Source organism: Hemitrygon akajei, unplaced genomic scaffold (genome assembly GCF_048418815.1).
Source record: "Hemitrygon akajei unplaced genomic scaffold, sHemAka1.3 Scf000089, whole genome shotgun sequence".
In the NCBI taxonomy this organism is placed as follows: Eukaryota; Metazoa; Chordata; class Chondrichthyes; order Myliobatiformes; family Dasyatidae; genus Hemitrygon; species Hemitrygon akajei.
In genome coordinates this window covers 2,784,483-2,807,076 of record NW_027331975.1, presented here as the reverse complement: position 1 = coordinate 2,807,076, position 22,594 = coordinate 2,784,483, and the positions used below count along the sequence as shown (strand labels likewise).

Genomic DNA, 22,594 nt, shown 5'->3' with positions numbered 1-22,594 from the left:
GAGTTCTGAGATGAGGCATTAAACAGATTGTCCACTGTCTGTACCCATGGAAGATGTTCAAGAGAAACACAAGGAGACTCTGCGGGCACAAACTGAAATACTGAGAGTGAACACGATCCTGATGAGGGAGAAGGTGAAGGTTTTCCAGCTGGTGGATCGATACGCTGAGCTCACCGTCATTTCTACTGTTCGAGATCGGAGACTGGTGGAACAGGAGCTGCTGGCAAGAGGCAGACACCACGAGGAGTGGAGAGAGAAACATCTGCGGAGAGAGCTGGAGAAAATCAGCACCAGACATCTATTTCAGAGAAATTACTCACATAGCAGACGGGGCCAAAAGATTCCCGGATTTAAGGCAGCAATGGCCGGAGTCCCGGGGATCGGGAAAACAACAATGGTACAAAAAACTGTTTACGACTGGACCACAGGGAAAATATACCAACAATTCCAGTTCGTTTTCAGTTTTAGGTTCCGGGATTTAAACTCCATTAACGGCAGAATAAACCTGAGGGAACTGATTCTGGATCAGTATCCTTACTTTGGGAATATCCTGAGAGAGGTCTTGAAGAACCCAGAGGGATTGCTGTTTATATTCGATGGTTTGGATGAATTTAAGCACAGAATCGATTTTGCTGACAGGCGGAGAGATACAGAACCCAAGCACCAGTGCCCAGATCCCGAGTGGTGGTGTGAAGTGTCTGACATTGTGTACAGTTTAATCCAGGGCAAGCTGCTCCCAGGGTGTTCAGTGCTGGTGACCACCCGCCCCACTGCGTTACATTTATTGGAAAAGGCAGAAATCAGTGTCTGGGCTGAAATCCTGGGATTTGTTGGTGATGAACGGAAGGAATATTTCATCAGACATTTTGAAGATCAGACGGTGGCGGCAGCTGTTTTCAAACACGTGGAGGAGAACGAGATCCTGTACACCATGAGCTACAACCCCTCCTACTGCTGGATCCTCGCTCTGACACTGGGCCCCTTCTTCACACAAAGAGTCAGGGACCCTCAGCGAGTCCCCAAGACCATCACCCAACTGTACTCCTACTATATTTACAACATCCTGAAAAACCACGGCCGTGAGATTGAGAACCCCCGTGATGTGTTACTCAGGGTTGGTCAGATGGCCTTCAGAGGAGTGTCCGAGAGGAAGATTGTGTTTTCAGATGGAGATTTGATCAAGTACAATCTGCAGCCTTCCCAGTTCCTCTCCGGGTTCCTGATGGAGCTTTTGGAGAGAGAGGATTCTGCCCGGAGCGTGGTGTACACATTCCCACACCTCACCATCCAAGAGTTTGTAGCTGCAGTCGCACAATTCCTGAATCCACATCCCACGGATATCCTGAAATTCCTCACTGAAGCCCACAGCACGACAGATGGGCGATTTGATGTATTTCTCCGTTTTGTTGCTGGGCTCGCCAATCCAATGACTGTTCGGGGCCTGGAGGAGTTTCTGGGTCCATTTCCTCATCAAACAACCTGCCGGGTGATTGACTGGGTGAAGAACGAGGTTCAACGTCAGAGTGGAAGCACATGGAGTGAAGCTGGTAAAAGGAGCCTCCTGAACACATTGCACTACCTGTTTGAGTCTCAGAACAGTGGACTGGCTCAGTCCGCACTGGGATCTGTGAAAACACTTTCATTCCCTAGAATGACACTGTCCCCAATTGACTGCGCGGTCCTGTCTCATGTCATCGGACTCTGTGATACAATAAAACACCTCGACCTGGAGGACTGCCACATTCAGTGTGAAGGAATCCAGCGGCTGGGACCCGGGCTGCACAAGTGCCAGGAGTTGAGGTAACTTGACTTATCTCTCACTCTGAACTGTGAAACTGTCTCATTGTTTTGTTTCAATGTAAAGGAATTTCGGTAAATTTGTAGTAAATCAGATTGTGAAGAATTGTGACAAATGCCCACGGGGTCAGTCAGTAATTCCCCAAGGACGGGAGGGTTCTGTGGGTCCTTGTGTAGGGATGTTGGAGACTTCATCAGATCAGTGAACAACGGCCATTGGTTTAATGGCAGTAAATCACAGGAAAGGCCGTGTTTCTCGCTGCCTGTGATATGTCCATTGACAATATTCCTTCTCACTGTTACTGACACCCAGACCGACACTGACTGCAGCAGGTGGGTCAGAGATTCACACCCCTTCCCGGTGAGGGACACGAGACCGTCAGCAGACTGTCCCAGTGAGAAGGAAAGAAATACCATTGTGAGATTGTCCTCCCACTGCCCTTCCCCGTGTGTGACTTTGCTCACTTCCAGATACGCAAAGAGCGCGGGCGCATCTCCTCTGGGTCTCTGTTCAGACCCAACGCACACGTACAAAAGATTTCTGCATCCTCTCGTCTTGTAAGATTATCGTTTACCCTTGGAATCCTCCTGTGGGACCTCTCATCCCAATCCCCCTTCCATTCTTTGGAATCTCGCCTCAAAACCCATTCCTCCTATGGGCTCTCTATTACTCTTTCCTCATCCTCCTGTGGGATGTCTTTTCCACACAACCCCCCCCCCCCCACATGTGAGATCTCTCCTCCCCATCCCTCTTCCTCCTGTGAGATCTCTCTTCCCCATCCCACTTCCTCCTGTGAGATCTCTCTTCCCCATCCCTCTTCCTCCTGTGAGATCTCTCCTCCCCATCCCTCTTCCTCCTGTGAGATCTTTCTGCCCCATATCCTTTCCTCCTGTGGGATCTCTCTCCCCCATTGACTTCGTCCTGTTGGATTTCTCTTTGGCATGCTCCATTGTCCTGTGCAATTTCTCTTCCCCAGCCCCCTTCCTCCTGTGAGATTTCTCTTCCCAATCCCACATCCTCCTGTGGGATCTCTCTTGCACATCTCTCCTCCTCCTGGCCGAACTCTTAACCCCTTCCCCCTTCATCCTGTTTAATCCCTCTCTCTCCTTACCCCTTCCTCCCATGGGATCTCTCTTCCCCATCCCTCATCCTGCTGTGGGATCTCTCTTCCCCATCCCCTTCCTCCTGTGGGATCTCCCTTCCCCAGCCTCCTTCCTCCTGTGGGATCTCACTTCCACACTCCCATGCCGCCTGTGGGATCTCCCTTCCCCATCCCCTTCTTCCTGTGGGATCCCTTCCTCCTGTGGGTTATCTCTTCCCCATCCCCTTCCTCCTGTGGGCTCTCTCTTCCCGATCTCCATCCCCCTTTCGCCTGTGGGAACTCTCCTCCCCATAGAATCATAAAATTATAGAACACTACAGCACAGTAAACAAGCCATTCGGTCCTTCTAGTCTGTACCAAAACCTTATTCCGCTAGTCCCATTGACGTGCAACCAGTCCATAACCCTCCAGTCCTCTCCCATCCATGTATCTATCCAATTTATTCTTAAAGCTTAAGGGTGAGCCCGCATTTTCCACATCAGATGGCAGCTCGTTCCACACTCTCACCACCCTCTGAGTGAAGAAGTTCCTCCTAATGCTCCCCCGAAACCTTTCCCCTTTCATTCTGAAGCCATTTCGTCTCATATTTATCTCTCCTAATCTATGTGGCAAGAGCCTATTCGCATTTACCCTGTCTATACCCTCATAATTTTGTAAACCTCTATCAAATCTCCCCTCATTCTTCTAGGCTCCAAGGAATAAAGTCCTAACCTGTTCAATCTTTCCTTGTAACTCAACTCCTGAAGAGCCGGCAACATCCTAGTGAATCTTCTCTGCACTTTTTCAAACTTACTGATATCCTTCCTATAGTTAGGTGATCAGAACTGCACACAATACTCCATATTTGACCTCACCAATGTCTTATACAACCTCACCATAATATTCCAACTACTAAACTCAACTTTGATTTATTAATGCCAGGGTGCCAAAAGCCTTCTTTACAACCCTGTCTACCTGTGACGCCACTTTCAGGGAATTATGTATGTGAACCCCCAGATCCCTTTGTTTCTCCGCACTCTTCAGTGCCCTACCGTTTACTGTGTACGTCCTACCTTGATTTGTCCTTCCAAAATGCAACACCTCACACTTGTCTGCATTAAATTCCATCTGCCATTTTCTGGCCCATTTTTCCAGTTGGTCCAGATCCCTCTGCAAGCTTTGAAAGCCTTCCTCGCTGTCCACAACGCCGCTATCTTAGTGTCATCCACAAACCTGCTGATCCAATTTATCACATTATCATCTAGATGATTGATACAGACAACAAACAACAATGGTCCCAACACAGGTCCCTGAGACACACCACTAGTCACAGGCCTCCAGTCTGAGACGCAATCATCCACTACCACTCTCTGTCTTCTCTCACACAGCCAATTCGAATTCAGTTTACAACCTCTCCATGGATACCTAGTGTATGGACTTTTAGAACTAACCTTTTATGTGTGGGACCTTGTCAAAGGCCTTACTAAAGTAAATGCAGACAACATCCACAGCCTTTCCTTCATATGCATTCTTGGGAACCTCCTCGAAAAACACTACAAGATTCATTAAACATGATCCACCACATACAAAGCCATGCTGACTATCTTTAATCAGCCCTTGGCTGTTCAAATCCTTGTATATCTGATTTCACAGAACACCTTCTGATAATTTACCTACTACTGATGTCAGGCTTACTGGCCTGTAATTACCTGGTGTACTTTTGGAGCCTTTTTCAAACAACGGAACTACATGAGCTACCCTCCAATCCTCCGGCACCGCACCCGTGGCTGAGGACATTTTAAATATTTCTGCCAGGGCCCCTGCAATTTCTACACTAGTCTCTCTCGAGGTCAGAGAAAATATCATGTCAGGCCCGGGGGATTTATCTACCTTTATTCACTGTAAGGCAGCAAGCAGCTCCTCCTCTTTAATCTCTATATGTTCCATGACACTACTGCTTGTTTGCCTTAATTCCATACACGCTATGCCAGTTTCCTGAGTAAACACTGACGCAAAAAAACTGTTTAAGATCTTCCCTATCTCGTGAGGCTCCACACATAGGCGACCATTCTTATCTTCTCAGGGACCAATTTTGTCCTTTACTATCCTGTTACTCTCAATATACTTGTAGAAACCCTTCGGGTTTACCTTCACATTATCTGCCAAAGCAACCTCATGTCTTCTTTTTGCCTTCCTGATTTCCGTCTTTAGTATTCCCTTACATTTTCTATACTCTTCAAGTATCTAATTTCTTCCTTGTTGCCTACACTTGCTAGACAACTAATTAACCAGATCGCCAATATCCCTGGAAAACCAAGGTTCCCTATGCCTGTTAACTTTGCCTTTAATCCTGGCAGGAACATGCAAACTCTGCACTCTCAAAATTTCACCCTTGATGCGTTCCACTTACTGAACACATCCTTGCCAGAAAACAACTTATCCCAATCCACTCTTCCCAGATCCTGTCTCATTTCCACAAAATTGGCCCTTCTCCAATTCAGAACGTTAACTGGTGGACCAGTCCTATCCATATCCATAATTATCTTGAAACTAATGGCATTATGGTCACTGGACCCAAAATGTTTGCTTACACATACTTCTGTCACCTGACCTGTCTGGTTCCCTAATAGGAGATCAGGTACTGCACCCTCTCTCGTTGGTACCTCAATATATTGATTTAGAAAACTTTCCTGAACACATTTGACAAACTTCACGCCATCTAACCCTTTCTCAGAGTGGGCGTCCCCGTCAATATGTGGAAAGTTAAAATCCCCTACGCTTACAACTTTCTGTTTCTTACATTTTGGTGTGCCACCTCTCTACAGATTTGCTCCTCCAATTCTCTCTGACTATTGGGCCGTATATAATACAACCCTATTCGTGTGGTCACACCTTCCCCGTTCCTCAGCTCCACCCATATGGCCTCTAGACGGGCTGTCCCGTCTACGCACAGCTGTGAGATTCTCCCTGACTGGTAATGCCACTCCTCCCCCTTTCATCCCTCCCCCTCTATCATGTCTGAAACAACGTAACCTCGGAACTTGAAGCTGCCAGTCCTGCCCCTCCTGCAACCAAGTCTTACTAATAGCAATAAAGTCGATATCATCGTGCCAATCCACGCCCTAAACTCATCTGCCTTACCTACAATACTCCTTGCATTGAAATAGATGTAACTGGGAACATTTCTATCACGTACAAACCTTTGATATCTGTCTATACAAGCAGTCCTCGCATGACCCTTATCCTCCTCCACCTCACTTTCTGCTCTAAAACTCTGCCCCCTTCCCCTGCAATCTAGTTTAAACCCCCCGGAGCAGAACTTGTTAACCTACCAGCAAGGATATTAGTCCCCCTCCAGTTCAGGTGCAAACTGTCCAATTCGAACTGGTCCCACCTCCCCTAGAAGAAAGCCCAATTGTCCAGAATCATGAACCCCTCCCTCATGCACCATCCCCTCAGCCACGTATTTAGCTGTATTATCTTCCTCTTTCTAGCCTCACTAGCACGTGGCATGGGTAGCAATCCACATGTGAGATCTCGCTTTCCCATCCCCCTTTCATCCTCTGGCCTCTTTGTTCCCACTCCACCTTCCTTCCAACTGTTGGATCTTTCCTCAGCATCCACCTTCCTTCTGTGGGATCACTCATCCCCATCCCCCTTCCTCCTGTGGGATCTCACTTCCCCATTCCTTCCTGCTGTGGGATCTCTCATCCCCATCCCCCTTCCTGCTGTGGGATCTCTCTTCTCCATACCCCTTCCTCCTGTGGTCTCTCTGTTCCGCATCCCCTTTCACCCTCTGGGGCCTCTGTTCCCATCCCACTTCCATCTGTTGGATCTCTCTTCCCCAACTCCCTTCCTCCTGTGGGATTTAATCACCCCACCCCTTTCTTCCTGTGGGATCTCTCTTCCCTATCCCATTTCCTACTGTGGGAAATCTCTTCCCCATCCACCTGACCCCCGTGGGGGCTCTGTTTCCATCCCTCCACTTCCTATGGGATCTTGCTTCCCCATTTCCCTTCCTCCTGTACATCTCTCTTCTCCATTCCCCATCCTCTTCTGGGATCTCTCTTCCCCATCCCCCTTCCTATGGGATCTCTCTTCCCCATCCCCCTTCCTCCTGTGGGATCTCTCTTCCCAATCCTCTACGTCGTGTGGGATCACACTTCCCCATCCCATTTCCTCCCGGGACATTTATTTTCCCCATCCCTCTTCCTCCTATGGATCTTTCCTACTCATCCCCCAACCTCCTGTATGATCTCGCTTCCCCACCCACTTCCTCCTGTCTCGTCTCTCGTCCCCATGCCCGATCACCCTATGGGATCTCTATTGCCCATTCCCCTTCATTCTGTGAGATTTCTCTCCCCCATCCACTTTCATCCTGTGGGATCTCTCATCACCATCCCCCTTCCTCCTGTGGGATCTGTCGTCACCACCCCCTTTCCTCCCGAGGGATTGCTCTTCCCCATCCTACTTCCTCCGGTGGGATCTGTCTTGCCCATTACAGTCCTGCTATTGGATATCTCTTCTCATCCACTTTCCTGCTCTGGCATCTCTTTACCCCCATCCCACTTCCTCCTGTGGGATCTCACTTTCCCATGCCCTTCCTCCTGTGGGATCTCTTTTCCCCATCCCCTTACTCCTGTAGGGCCTCGGTTCGAATACCCGCCACTTCCTGTCGGATCTCTCTTCAGCATACCGCATCCTGCTGTGGGATCTCTCTTCTCTATCCCCGTTCCTCCTGTGAGATCTCTCTTTCCCATCCCTCTTCCTCCTGTGGGATCTCTTTTCCAAATCCCTCTTCCTCCTGGCCGATCTCTCAACCCCTTCCCACTTCATCCTGTTTAATCCCTCTCTTCCTTTCCCCTTCCTCCCATGGGATCTCTCTTCCCCATCCCTCTTCCTCCCATGGGATCTCTCTTCCCCATCCCTCATCCTGCTGTGGGATCTCTCTTCCACATCCCCTTCTTCCTGCGGGATCCCCTCCCCATCCCCTTTCCTCCAGTGGTACCCCTTCCCATCCCCCTTCCTCCTGTGGTATTTCTCTATCAAATCCCCCTTCACCCTGCGTGTTCCCTCTTACCCATCCCCGTTCCTCCAGTGGGATCGCTTTTCCCCTTCCTCTTTCCTCCTGTGGGATCTCTCTTCCCCTTCCCACATCCTCCTGTGGGATATCCCTTCCCCATCTCCCTTCCTCCTGTGGGAGCTCTCTTCCCATCCGTCCTTTCGCCTGAGTGAACTCTCCTCCCTACACCCCTTCATAGAATCATAAAATCATAAAACACCAGCGCACAGAAAACAAGCCATTCGGCCCTTCTGCTCTGTGCCAAAACTTTATTCCGCTTGTCCCATTGACCTGTACCCAGTCCATAACCCTCCTGACCTCTCCCATCCATGCATCTATCTAATTTATTCTTAAAACTTAAAAGTTATTCCGCGTTTTCTACATCAGATGGCAGCTCGTTCCAAACTTTCACCATTCTCTGAGTGAAGAAATTCCCTCTAAACATTTCTCCTTTCACCCTGAAGCCAAGTCCTCCTGTAAATTATCTCTCCTAATCTATGTGGGTAGAGCCTATTCGCATTTACCCTGTCTATATCCCTCAGAGCTTTGTAAACCGCTTTGAAATCTCCCCGCATTCTTCTGCGCTCCAAGGAATAAAGTCCTAACCTGTTCAATCTTTCCCTGTAACTCAACTCCTGAAGACCCGGCAACATCCTAGTAAATCTTCTCTGCACTTTTTCAAACTTACTGATATCCTTCCTATAGTTCAGTGACCAGAACTGCACACAATGCTCCATATTTGGCCTTACCAATGTCATATACAACCTCACCATAACATCCCAACTCCTATACTCAGTACTTTGAGTTATGAATGCCAGGATGCCAAAAGCCTTCTTTACAACCCTGTCTACCTGTGACGCCACCTTCAAGGAATTAAGTATCTGAACTCCCAGATCCCTTTGTTCCTCCACACTCCTCAGTGCCCTACCATTTACTGTGTATGTCCTACCTTGATCTGTCCTTCCAAAATGCAACACCTCACACTTATCTGCATTATAGTGCTGACAAGTGGAGTGCCTCAGGGATCTGTACTGGGTCCAATGTTGTTTGTCATATACATTAATGATCTGGATGATGGAATGGTAAATTGGATTAGTAAGTATGCAGATAATACTAAGACAGGTGACGTTGCGGATAATGAAGATTTTCAAAGCTTGTTGTTCAATGATTTAGGCCAGTTAGAAGAGTGGCCTGGAAGATGGCAGATGGAGTTTAATGTTGATATGTGTGAGGTGATACATTTTGGTAGGAATAATGCAAAAATGACATACATGGTAAATGGTAGGGTACTGAGGAATGCAGCCAAACAGAGTGATCTAAGAATAATGGTGCATAGTTCCCTGAAGGTGGAATCTCATGTGGATAGGGTGGTGAAGAAAGCTTTTGGTATACCGGCCTTTATAAATCAGAAATTGAGTATAGGAGTTGGGATGTAATGTTAAAATTGTACAAGGGATTGTTAAGGCCAAATTTGGAGTATTCTGTACAGTTCTGGTCACCAAATTATAGGAAAGATTTCAACAAAATAGAGAGAGTACAAAGTAAATTTACTAGAATGTTACCTGGGTTTCAGCACCTAATGAACAAGTTAGGTCTTTTTTCTTTGGAGCGTAGAAGGTTGAGGGGAGACTTGATAGAGGTAGATAGATAGATAGATAGATAGATAGATAGATAGATAGATAGATAGATAGATAGATAGATAGATAGATAGATACTTTATTCATCCCCATGGGGAAATTCAACATTTTTTTTCCAATGTCCCATACACTTGTTGTAGCAAGACTAATTACATACAATACTTAACTCAGTAAAAATATGACATGCATCTAAATCACTCTCTCAAAAAGCATTAATAATAGCTTTTGAAAAGTTTCTTAAGGAGTTTACTTAAATACATTAAATACAATCAACCCCGGCACTTTAACATATCTTACTCCTGGCGGTTGAATTGTAAAGCCGAATGGCATTGGGGAGTATTGACCTCTTCATCCTGTCTGAGGAGCATTGCACCGATGGCAACCTGTCGCTGAAACTGCTTCTCTGTCTCTGTATGGTGCTATGTAGAGGATGTTCAGGGTTTTCCATAATTGACCGTAGCCTACTCAGCGCCCTTCGTTCAGCTACCGATGTTATACTCTCCAGTACGTTGCCCACGACAGAGCCCGCCTTCCTTACCAGCTTATTAAGACGTGAGGCGTCCCTCTTCTTAATGCTGCCTCCCCAACACGCCACCACAAAGAAGAGGGCGCTCTCCACAACTGACCTATAGAACATCTTCAGCATCTCACTACAGACATTGAATGACGCCAACCTTCTAAGGAAGTACAGTCGACTCTGTGCCTTCCTGCACAAGGCATCTGTGTTGGCAGTCCAGTCTAGCTTCTCGTCTAACTGTACTCCCAGATACTTGTAGGTCTTAACCTGCTCCACACATTCTCCATTAATGATCACAATTGATAAATCATGATTTACAATTATGATGGGGATAGATGGAGATGACGTGGATAGTCTTTTTCTATTCAGAGTAGGGGAGATTCGAACAAGAGGGAATGAGTTGAGAGTGAAAGGGCAAAAGTTTAGGGGTAACACAAGGGGGAACTTCTTTACTCAGAGAGTGGTAGCTGTGTGGAACGAGCTTCCAGTAGAAGTGATAGTGGTGGGTCCGATTTTGTCATTTAAAAAAAAAATGGATAGGTATATGGACAGGAAAGGAATGGAATGGGGGGTTATGGGCTGTGCAGGTAGGTGGGACTCGGTGAGAGTAAGCATTCGGCACAGACTAGAAAGGCCGAGATGGCCTGTTTCCATGCTGTAATTGTTATATGGTTATATGTCATATGTTATAAATTCCATCTGCCATTTTCTGGCCAGTTTTTCCAATTGGTCCAGATCCCTCTGCAAGCTTTGAAAGCTTTCCTCGCTGTCCACAACGCCTCTAATCTTAGTGTCATCAGCAAACCTGCTGATCCAATTAATCACATTATCATCTAGATCATTGATACAGACAACAAACAACAATGGTCCCAGCACAGATCCCTGAGACACACCACTAGTCACAGGCCTCCAGTCTGAGAAGAAATCATCCACTACCATTCTCTGCCTTCTCCGACTCAGCCAATTATGAATCCAGTTAACAACCTCTCCATGGATACCTAGTGTCTGAACCTTCTGAACTAACCTTTTATGTGAGACCTTGTCAAAGGCCTTACTAAAGCATGTAGACAACATCCACAGCCTTTCCTTCACATGCATTCTTGGTAACCTCCTCGAAAAACACTACAAGATTCATTAAACATGATCTACCACATACAAAGCCACGTTGACTGTCTTTCATCAGCCCTTGGCTGTCCAAATCCTTGTATATCCGATCTCTCAGAACACCTTTTGATAATTTACCTACTACTGATGTCAGGCTTATTGGCCTGTAATTACCAGGTGTACTTTTGGAGCCTTTTTCAAACAACGGAACTACATGAGCTACCCTCCAATCCTCCGGCACCACACCCGTGGCTGAGGACATTTTAAATATTACTGCCAGGGCCCCTGCAATTTATACACTAGTCTCTCTCAAGGTCCGAGAAAATATCATGTCAGGCCCGGGGGATTTATCTACCTGTATTCACTGTAAGGCAGGTAGCAGATTCTCCTCTTTAATTTCTATATGTTCCATGACACTACTGTTTGTTTGCCTTAATTCCATATCCACTATGCCAGTTTCCTGTGTAAACACTGATGCAAAAAAACGGTTTAAGATCTCCCCCATCTCGTGAGGCTCCACACATAGACGACCACCCTGATCTTCAAGGGGACCAATTTTGTCCTTTACTATCCTTTTACTCTCAATATACTTGTAGGAACCCATCGGGTTTACCTTCACATTATCTGCAAAAGCAACCTCATGTCTTCGTTTTGTCTTCCTGATTTCCTTCTTTTGTAATCCCTTACATTTTCTATACTCTTCAAGTACCTCATTTGTTCCCTGTTGCCTATACCTGCTAAACACCTACTTAACCAGATCGCCAATATCCCTTGAAAACCAAGGTTCCCTATGCCTGTTAACTTTGCCTTTAATCCTGGCAGGAACATGCAAACTCTGCACCCTCAAAATTTCACCCTTGAAGTCCTTCCACTTACTGAACACATCCTTGCCAGACTTATCCTAATCCACTCTTCCCAAATCCTTTCTCATTTCCACAAAATTGACCCTTCTCCAATTCAGAACCTTAACTGGTGGACCAGTCCTATCCTTATCCATAATTATCTTGAAACAAATGACATTATGGTCACTGGACGCAAAAGTTTTGCTTACACATACTTCTGTCACCTGACCTGTCTGGTTCCCTAATAGGGGATCAGGTACTACACCCTCTCTCATTGGTACCTCAATATATTGATTTAGAAAACTTTCCGGAACACATTTGCCAAACTCCACACCATCTAACCCTTTCTCAGAGTGGGTACCGCCATCAATATGTGGAAATTTAAAATCCTCTACGATTACAACTTTCTGTTTCTTACATCGGTCTGCTAACTCTCTACAGATTTGCTCCTCCAATTCTCTCTGACTATTGGGTGGTCTATAATACAACCCTATTAGTGTGTTCACACTTTCCCCGTTCCTCAGCTCCAACCATATGGCCTCTGTAGACGAGCCCTCCGGGCAGTCCCGTCTACGCACAGCTGTGAGATTCTCCCTGACTGGTAATGCCACTCCTTCTCCTTTCATCCTTCACCCCTATCACGTCTGAAACAACGGAACACCAGAACAGGAAGCTGGCGCTTTTAAGGAATATAAAAGTGGATAAATCTCCAGATCCTGACAGGATATTCCCTCGGACCATGAGGGAGGTTAGTGTAGAAATAGCAGGGGCTCTGACAGAAATATTTCAAATGTTATTAGAAACGGAGATGGTGCTGAAGGATTGGCGTACTGCTCGTGTGGTTCCATTGATTAAAAAGGGTTCTAAGAGTAAACCTAGCAATTATAGGCCTGTCAGTTTGACGTCAGTTGTAGGTAAATTAATGGAAGGTATTCTTAGAGATGGTATATATAATTATCTGGATAGACAGGGTCTGATTAGGAACAGTCATCATGGATTTGTGCGTGGAAGGTCATGTTTGACAAATCTTATTGAATGTTTTGGAGAGGTTACGAGTAAAGTTGAAAAGGGTAAAGCAGTGGATGTTGTCTATATGGACTTCATTAAGGCCCTTGACAAGGTTCCGCACAGAAGGTTAATTAGGAAGATTCGATCGTTAGGTATTAATACTGAAGAAGTAAAATGGATTCAACTGTGTCTGGAGGGAGATGTCAGAGAGTAGTGGTGGATAACTGTCAGGTTGGAGGCCGGTGACTAGTGGTGGGCCTCAGGGATCTGTACTGGGTCCAATGTTGTTTGTCATATACATTAATAATCTGGATGATGGGGTGGTAAATTGGATTATTAAGCATGCAGATGATACTAAGGTAGGTGGCGTTGTGGATAATGAAGTAGGTTTCAAAAGTTTGCCCAGAAATTTAGAACAGTTAGAGGAGTAGGCTGAACGATGGCAGATGGAGTTTAATGCTGATAAGTGTGAGGTACTACATTTTAGTAGGAATAATCCAAATAGGACATACATGGTAAATTGTAGGGCATTGAAGAATGCAGTAGAACAGGGAGATCTTGGAATAATGGTGCATAGTTCCCTGAAGGTGGAATCTCATGAGGATAGGGTGGTGAAGAAAGCTTTTGGTATGTTGGCCTTTATAAATCAGAGCATTGAGGATAGGAGTTGGGATGTAATGTTAAAATTGTACAAGGCATTGGTAAGACCGAATTTGGAGTATTCTGTAAAGTTCTGGTCACCGAATTATAGGAAAGATGTCAATAAAATAGAGAGAGTACAGAGAAGATTTACTAGAATGTTACCTGGGTTTCAGCACCTAAGTTACACAGATAGATTGAACAAGTTAGGTCTTTATTCTTTGGAGCATAGAAGGTTGAGGGGGGACGATAGAGGTATTTAAACTGATGAGGGGGACAGATAGAGTTGACGTGTGTCGGCTTTTTCCATTGAGAATAGGGGAGATTCAAACAAGAGGACATCAGTTGAGAGTTAGGGGGCAAACTTTTAAGGGTAATATGACGGGTAATTTCTTTACTCAGAGAGTGGTAGCTGTATGGAACGAGCTTCCAGTAGAAGTGGCAGAGGCAGGCTTGGTATTGTCATTTAAAGTAAAATTGGATAGGTATATGGACAGGAAAGGAATGGAGGGTTATGGGCTGAGTGCGGGTCGGTGGGACTAGGTGAGTGTAAGCGTTCGGTACGGACTAGAAGGGCCGAAATGGCCTGTTTCCGTGCTGTAATTGTTATATGTTTATATAGTTATTAGTCCTGCCCCTCCTGAAACCAAGTATTACAAATAGCAAGAATGTCGATATCATCATGTGCCAATCCACGACCTAAACTCATCTGCCTTACCTACAATACTCCTTGCATTGAAATAGATGCACCTAAGAACATTTCTATCACGTACAAACCTTTGATATCTGTCTATACAAGCAGTCCTCGCATGACCCGTATCCTCCTCCACCTCACAACCTGCTCTAACACTCTGCCCCCTCCGCCTACAATCTGGTTTAAAACCCCCTGAGCAGAACTTGCCTAACCTGCCGGCAAGGATGTTAGACACCCCCAGTTCAGGTGCAAATTGTACAATCGGAACTGGTCCCACCTCCCCTGGAAGAAAGCCCAATTGTCCAGAAACATGAACCCCTCCCTCATGCACCATCCCCTCAGCCACGTATTTAGCTGCATTATCTTCCTATTTCTAGCCTCACTAGCACGTGGCATGGGTAGCATTCCACCGGTGGGATCTCCCGTCCCCATGCCCCTTCCTCCTGCGGGATGTCCCTTCCCTATCCGGCTTTCTCCTGTGGGATCTCTCTTCCCCATGCCCCTTCCTCCTGCGGGATGTCCCTTCCCTATCCGGCTTTCTCCTGTGGGATCTCTCTTCCCCATCCCCCTTCCTCCTGTGGGATCTCTCTTCCCCATCCATTCATCGTCCAATGGGATCGCTCTTCCTCATACCGCTTCCACCTGTTGGAGCTCTGTTCCACATCCCCCTTCTTGCTGTTGGCTTCTGTTCCCATTCCCCTCTTCCTGTGGCATCTGTCTTTCTCATCTCCCTTCCTCCTGTGGGATCTCTCTTCCCCATCCCCGCTCCGCTCCTCACGTGCGTTCTCTCTTCCCCATCCCCCTTCCTCCTGTGGGATCTCTCTTCCCCATCCCACATCCTCCTGTCGGATCTCTCTTCCCCATCCCCCTTCCCCCTGTGGGATCTCTCATCCCCATCCGCTTCCTGCTGTGGGATCTCTCATCCCCTTCCTGGTGTAGGATCTCTCATCCCCATCCCCTTCCTCCTGTGGCATCTCTCATCCCCATCCCCCTTCCTCCTGTGGGATCTCTCTTCCCCATCCCACATCCTCCTGTCGGATCTCTCTTCCCCATCCCCCTTCCCCCTGTGGGATCTCTCATCCCCATCCGCTTCCTGCTGTGGGATCTCTCATCCCCATCCCCTTCCTGGTGTAGGATCTCTCATCCCCATCCCCTTCCTCCTGTGGCATTTCTCATCCCCATCCCCATCCTCCTGTGGGATCTCTATTCACCATCACCCTTTCTCGTGTGGGGCCTCTGTTCCCATCCCCCACTCTTCTTGTGGGATCTCTCTTCCCCATCCCTTTAGCTCGGTTGGGTCTATTTCACTGTGTCCCATTGACATTTCTGCATTTCTGTCAGGAACATTTTGTTTAGTCATCTGGAAATGAGAGAGAGTATGTGGAGTTTACAGGGTCACACCGACAGACTAAATTACCGACATTCGGTGAATACACTGGAGCTGGTCAGTGAGGGACATTGATAGTGATGGGAATTCCGATCAGTGATATACTGAAGGGTTTAATGTTTCCTGAAATATCCAAGTGAGAGAAATTCCCTCAGACCCACGGTTTGAATCACTTTCTTCATCAATCTGTCTGTTTGTGTTTAGACTTGAGGAGAATGACCTGGGAGATTCAGGAGTGAAACTGGTGTCTGCGGCTCTGAGGAACCCGGAGTGTAAAATACAGAAACTGTGGTAAGTACCAGTCTGTGGAAGATTGTCTTTACAGTCACTGGGTGTTTGAAACTGAACATTAATGTGATCAGTAGAAACAAAGAAACATAGATAACATACAGGACAATACAGGCCCTTCGGCCCACAACGCTGTGCCGAACATGTGACTACCATAGAATTACCTCGGTTTTACCCATAGCCCTCTAAACTTCTAAGCTCCATGTAGCCTTCCTGGAGATAAAAGATCTTATCGTTTCCGTCCCCACCACCGCCGCCAGCAGCCCATTCCACGCACTCACCACTCTCTGTGTAAAAAAACTTACCCCTGACATCTCCTCTGTACTTACTTCCAAGCACCTTAAAACTATGCCCTCTCATGGTAGCCATTTCAGCCCTGGGGAAAAGCCTCTGATTATCCACACGATCAATGCATCTCATTATCTTGTACACCTCTATCAGGTCACCTCTCATCCTCCGTCACTCCAAGGAGAAAACGCCGAGTTCACTCAACTTATTCTCATAAGGCATGCTCCCCAAACCAGGCAACATCCTTCTAAATCTCCTCTGCACCCTTTCTATGGTTTCCATGTCCTTCCTGTAGTGAGGCGACCGGAATTGAACACAGTACTCCAAGTGGGGTCTGACCAGGGTCCTATATAGCTGCAACACATAACCATATAAACCATAACAACACGGAAACAGACCATCTCGGCCCTTCCAGTCCGTGCCGAACGCGTACTCTCACCTAGTCCCACCGACCTGGACTCAGCCCATAACCCCCCATTCCTTTCCTGTCCATATTCCAATGCAATTTTACTTTAAATGACAATACCGAACCTGCCTCTACCACTTCTACTGGAAGCTCATTCCACACAGCCACCACTCTCTGAGTAAGGAAATCCCCCTCGTGTTACCCTTGAACCTTTGTCCCCTAACTCTCAAATCATGTCCTCTTGTTTGAATCTCCCCTACTCTCAATGGAAAAAGCGTATCCACGTCAACTTGATCTATCCCCCTCATAACCTCTCAACTCTTAAACGTTACCTCTGGACAACTCAATCCCACGACTGATGAAGGCCAATACACCGTACACCTTCTTAACTATAGAGTCAACTTGCATAGCAGCTTTGAGTGTCCTATGTACTCGGACCCCAAGATCCCTCTGATCCTCCACACTGCCAAGTCTTACAATTAATACTGTATTCTACCAGCATATTTGACCTACCAAAATGCACCACTTCACACTTATCTGGATTGAACTCCATTTGCAACTTCTCAGCCCAGTTTTGCATCCTTTTGGTGTCCCGCTGTGACCTCTGACAGCCCTCCACACTATCCACAAAACCCTCAACCATTGTGTCATCAGCAAATTTACTAACACTTCTCTCCACTTCCTCATCCAGGTCATTTATAAAAATCTCAGACTGACCGTCCCAGAACAGATCCCTGAGGCACACCACTGGTCATTGGCCTCCATGCAGAATATGACCCGTCTACAACCACTCTTTGTCTTCTGTGGGCAAGCCAGTTCTGGATCCACAAAGCAATGTCCCCTTGGATCCCATGCCTCCTTACTTTCTCAATAAGCCTTGCATGGGGTACCTTATCAAATGCCTTGCTGAAATCCATATACACTACATCTACTGCTCTACCTTCCGGTCCCGGTGACTTATCCAACTTGATGCTTTCCAAAAGCTCCACCACATCCTCTTTCTTAATATTTACATTCTCAAGCTTTTCAGTCCACTGCAATTCATCCCTACAATTGCCAAGATTCTTTTCCGTTATGAATACTGAAGCAAATGGTTTATTAAATACCTCCGCTATTTCCTCCGGTTCCATACACATTTTGGGTTTTCCTTAGTCCTGTCCGCCAAGGCCTTCTCATGGCCCCTTTCAGCTCTCCTGATTTCATTCTTAAGCTCCTTCCTGCTAGCCTTATAATCTTCCAGATTCATATCATTACCTCGTTTTTTGAACCTTTCATAAGCTCTTTTTTTCTTCTTGACTAGATTTACAACAGCCTTTGTACACCACGGATCTTGTACCCTACCATCCTTTCCATGTCTCATTGGAACGTACCTACTTAGAACCCCACGCAAATATCCCCTGAACATTTTCTACATTCGTTAGGTATGTTTCCCTGAGGACATCTGTTTCCAATTTATGCTTACAAGTTCCAGCCTGATAGCCTCATAGTTCCCCTTACTCTAATTAAAGGTTTCCCTAACTTGTCTGTTCCTATCCCTCTCTAAGGCTATGGTAAAAGAGTTAGAATTATGATCACTATCTCCAAAATGCTCTCCCACTGAGAGACCTGACACCAGGCCAGGTTCATTTCCCAATAGCAGATCAAGTACAGCCTCCCCTCTTGTAGGCTTATCTACATATTGTGTCAATAAACCTTCCTGAACACACCTAACAAACTCCACCCCATCTAAACCCCTCACTCTAGAGAGCTGTCAATCAATATTTGGGAAGTTAAAATCTCACACCTCAACAACCCTGTTATTGTTACTCCTTTCCAGAATCTGTCTCCCTATCTGCTCCTCGATGTCCCTGTTACTGTTGGGTGGTCTATACAAAACACCCAGTAGAGTTAGTGACCCCTTCCTGTTCCTGACTTCCACCCACAGAGACTCCATGGACAACCCCTCCATGACTTCCTCCTTTTCTGCAGCCGTGACACTATCTCTGATCAACAGTGCCACGTCCCCACCTCTTCTGCCTCCCTCCCTGTCCTTTCTGAAACAATTAAAGCCTGGCATTTCAGAATCAGAATCAGAATCAGACTTTAATCGCCAAGTACCTATGCACATACGAGGAATTTACTTCCGGCAGATGTTGTCTCTCGGCTCATAACAATAATAATGATAAATATAAATGAAAATATAGATTATACATACAGGTAGTGCAATCCAAGCAATAGTTAGCCGACAGTTAACCGGCAGTTAACTGTTCAGCAAAGTGACCACAATAGGGAAAAAAAACTTCTCCAGTGCCTATTAGTCTTAGTCTGGAGGGATCTGAAGCGCCTACCAGACGGAAGCAGATCAAACAGTCCGTGCGCAGGATGGGAGGAGTCCTTTATGATGTTTCCCGCCCTCTTCTTCAACCAGGAAGAGTACAGGTCCACAATAGAGGGCAGGGAGGCTCCAATGATCCGCTCGGCAGTCCTCACTCTGCGCTGTAGTCTGGTTCTATCCTGCTTGGTGGCGGCTCCAAACCACACAATGATGGAGGTGCACAGGACAGACTCAATGACTGCAGTGTAGAACTGCAGCAGCAATTCCTGAGGCAGACCGTATTTCCTCAAGAGCCGCAGGAAATACATCCGCTGCTGGGCCTGCTACTTTGAAGTAGCCGTTCCTGCCCCTGCACCATCCAAGTCTCTGTAATGGCCACCACATCATTGCTCCTAGAGCTGATCCACGCTATAAGCTCATCCGTTTTATTCATCATACTCCTTGCATTAAAATAGACACATCTCAAACCATCGGACTGAGTGCCTCCCTTCTCTATCACCTGCGTATCCTCCCTTTCACACTGTCTCCAAATTCTCTCTATTTGTGAGCCAACCTTCCTCTCCTCCATCACATCAATTTGGTTCCCTCCCCCCAGCAATTCTAGTTTAAACTCTCCCCAGTAGTCTTAGCAAACCTTCCTGTCAGGATATTGGTCCCCCTGGGATTCAAGTGCAATCTGTCATTTTTGTACAGGTCACAGCTGCTCCAAAAGAGGTACCAATGATCCAGAAATCTGAATCCCTGCCTCCTGCTCCAATCCATCAGTCAATGCATTTATCCTCCACCTCATCCTAATCTTATTCTCACTGTCACGTGGCACAGGCAGTAATTCCGAGTTCACTACCTTTGAGGTCCTGTTTCTCAACTTCCTTCCTAACTCCCTGTAGTCTGCTTTCAGGACCTCTTCCCTTTTCCTACCTATGTCACTGGTACCAATATGTACCACGACCTCTGGCTGTTCTCCTTCCCACTGCACGATATCTTGGACGTGATCAGAAACATCCCATACCCTGGCACCTGGGAGGCAAACTACCATCCGAGTTTCTTTCCTGCGTCCACAGAATCACCTCTCTGACCCCATAACGATAGAATCCCCTATCTCTGCTGCCATCCTCTTCCTTTCCCCACCCTTCTGAACCACAGGGCCAGACTCTGTGCCAGAGGTGTAGCTGTTGTTGCTCCCTCTCCAGCAGTACTCGAACAAGAGAACTTATAATCAAGGGGTACAGCCACCGGGGTATTCTCCTGACTGTGACCCACTTCTTCAGTCTCCTGTGGCCCGGGTGTGACAACCTGCCTGTAACTCCTCTCTATCACTTCCTCGCTCTCCCGGACCAGACGAAGGTAATCGAGCTGCATCTCCAGTTCCCTAACTCGGTCCCTAAGGAGCTGCAGCTCGACACACCGGGTGCAGATGTTGCCGACCAGGAGGCTGGGAGTCTCCAGGATCTCCCACATCTGACACCAAGCACAGAAAACCAGCCTCACACACATACTCTCTGTATGTATTGTAAACAGATAACCTATCTCGCCTCGACCCTTTATCGCCGAAGCCCCATTGAGCCAAAGCCTTCCTACTCTGTCTCCCGCTCCTCTGACGCTCGATCTGTAAATCTGTCTTCATTTTAAACTCTTCTCGCTGTTCTCACTGGTCGACTTGCGCAGTCGTACTGAAGAAAAAAAAATCAGTAATTGTGTTACTGATAAACACTGGGGATTTGTACCGTCTCCTGTCTCTCTGTATCCTTCACCCTCACTCTCTCTCATCTCCAGGCTGTTCCGTGTCGGTCTCACAGATTCTAGTGCTGAGGATCTCGCCTCCGCTCTCAGTACAAACGCATCACTGACGGAGCTGAACCTGGGTTATAATAAACTGGGAGATTCAGGACTGAAACTGGTGTCTGCGGCTCTGAGGAACCCGGAGTGTAAAATACAGAAACTGTGGTAAGTACCAGACTGTGGGAGATTGTGTTTACAGTCACTGGGTGTCTGACACTGAACATTAATGTGATCAGTAATTGTGTTACTGATAAACACTGGGGATTTTTACCATCTCCTGTCTCTCTGTGTCCTTCACCCTCACTCTCTGTCATCTCCAGGCTGTGGAAAGTCGGTCTCACAGATTCTGGTGCCGAGGATCTCGCCTCCGCTCTCAGTACAAACCCATCACCGACGGAGCTGGACCTGAGTAATAATAAACTGGGAGATTCAGGAGTGAAACTGGTGTCTGCGGCTCTGAGGAACCCGGAGTGTAAAATACAGAAACTGTGGTAAATACCAGACTGTGAGAGATTGTGTTTACAGTCACTGGGTGGCTGACACTGAACATTAATGTGATCAGTAATTGTGTTACTGATAAACACTGGGTATTTTTACCATCTCCTGTCTCTCTGTGTCCTTCACCCTCACTCTCTCTCATCTCCAGGCTGAGGTGTGTCGGTCTCACAGATTCTGGTGTCGAGGATCTGGTCTCCGCTCTCAGTACAAACCCATCACTGACGAGGCTTGACCTGACATCAAACTCGCTGACAGACCGATCTGTCCCCGCTCTCCGCCGCCTCATATTGACCCTCCGGAGTCTGGGGCGGATCGAGTGAGTGTTTGTGTTAATGTTCAATGTGATAAAATATCAGCGGATCCGCGGGTTTTCTGGTGATATTTGTCTGTGAGTGTTGTTGAAACATTAACCCCGGTCCCCTGTTACTGACACTGTTGTGCAATCTGTTTATTTCATCTTTATTCTCCCATCTGTTTCAGGCTGTGGGACAATCGGTTCAGTCGGACCGGGAGGAAGGAACTGAGATCTCTGCAGAAACACAGACCCGGACTGACAGTGTGGACCTGAACATCTGAATGTGTGAACATCCCCGCCCGCGGGATGGGGACATTTGGCCGACTCCCCGTCCTCCCCTTTAACTCCCGCCCTTACCTTTAATGGCCGCGCGCCGGGGGTGATTCCCAACGGTTTAACGGAACCGGCTCAGGTCTCGCGCTGTGCGTTGCTCGGAGCGGTCCCGCAGTGACGTGTTTCCGCCTGTTGTCCGGCGGGGCAGCTTCCGCCGGATGTGCGTGACTGAGACTCCCGCGTGACACCCCGGAGAATTACCCAGACAGGAAGAGCCCGGGGCCCGGGCTCAGTCTGGGACACCAGTGTCTCGGGGTGGGGGGGATGATCCCGGGAGAGAATCCTTTTGCTCCCTTTCCTGAGGACGGTGCATTCGGCAGCCTGGCCGATATAATGATGTTAAATTGACAAATCCCTCGGCAGTGACCCTGGATCTGCAGCGATCCCGGACACAGCCCTGAAGTGTGATTTTGTAATCATCAGTTCCCCGCTGCAGAGTGACGGTGAGAAACGGGACTGTTTATTCAACCCGTCACTCGTAGTCTCCGGTCAGTTAATTGTGTGTGACTGTGAGTGAGTCGGGAGCAGCTTACTTATTCCGGCACGTCAGCAGCTCACACATTGTTTGATTTACATTTGTCATAATGAAATCAATAAACCGCTGTAACTTTAGACACAGAGTGA

At 47.1% G+C, this 22,594-nt stretch overlaps 1 protein-coding gene across 1 annotated transcript; it reads left to right on the top strand.

Moving 5' to 3' along the window:
• Positions 1–1,222: 1,222 nt before the first annotated feature.
• Positions 1,223–22,155, top strand: LOC140722794 (NACHT, LRR and PYD domains-containing protein 3-like). The gene is made up of 4 exons (XM_073037460.1): positions 1,223–1,800; positions 15,974–16,060; positions 20,839–21,009; positions 22,050–22,155. The coding sequence occupies exons 1-4, from the start codon at positions 1,223–1,225 to the stop codon at positions 22,153–22,155; spliced, it is 942 nt and encodes a 313-aa protein (XP_072893561.1).
• Positions 22,156–22,594: the final 439 nt, after the last annotated feature.

Excerpts from the sequence above, each read along its gene's own strand:
- LOC140722794 (XM_073037460.1), top strand. The coding sequence starts at position 1,223 with ATGGAGCTTTTGGAGAGAGAGGATTCTGCCCGGAGCGTGGTGTACACA. Across the intron at positions 1,801-15,973 it reads CACAAGTGCCAGGAGTTGAG|ACTTGAGGAGAATGACCTGG; the intron begins GTAACTTGACTT and ends GTTTGTGTTTAG. Across the intron at positions 21,010-22,049 it reads TGTAAAATACAGAAACTGTG|GTCTCGCGCTGTGCGTTGCT; the intron begins GTAAGTACCAGA and ends GAACCGGCTCAG.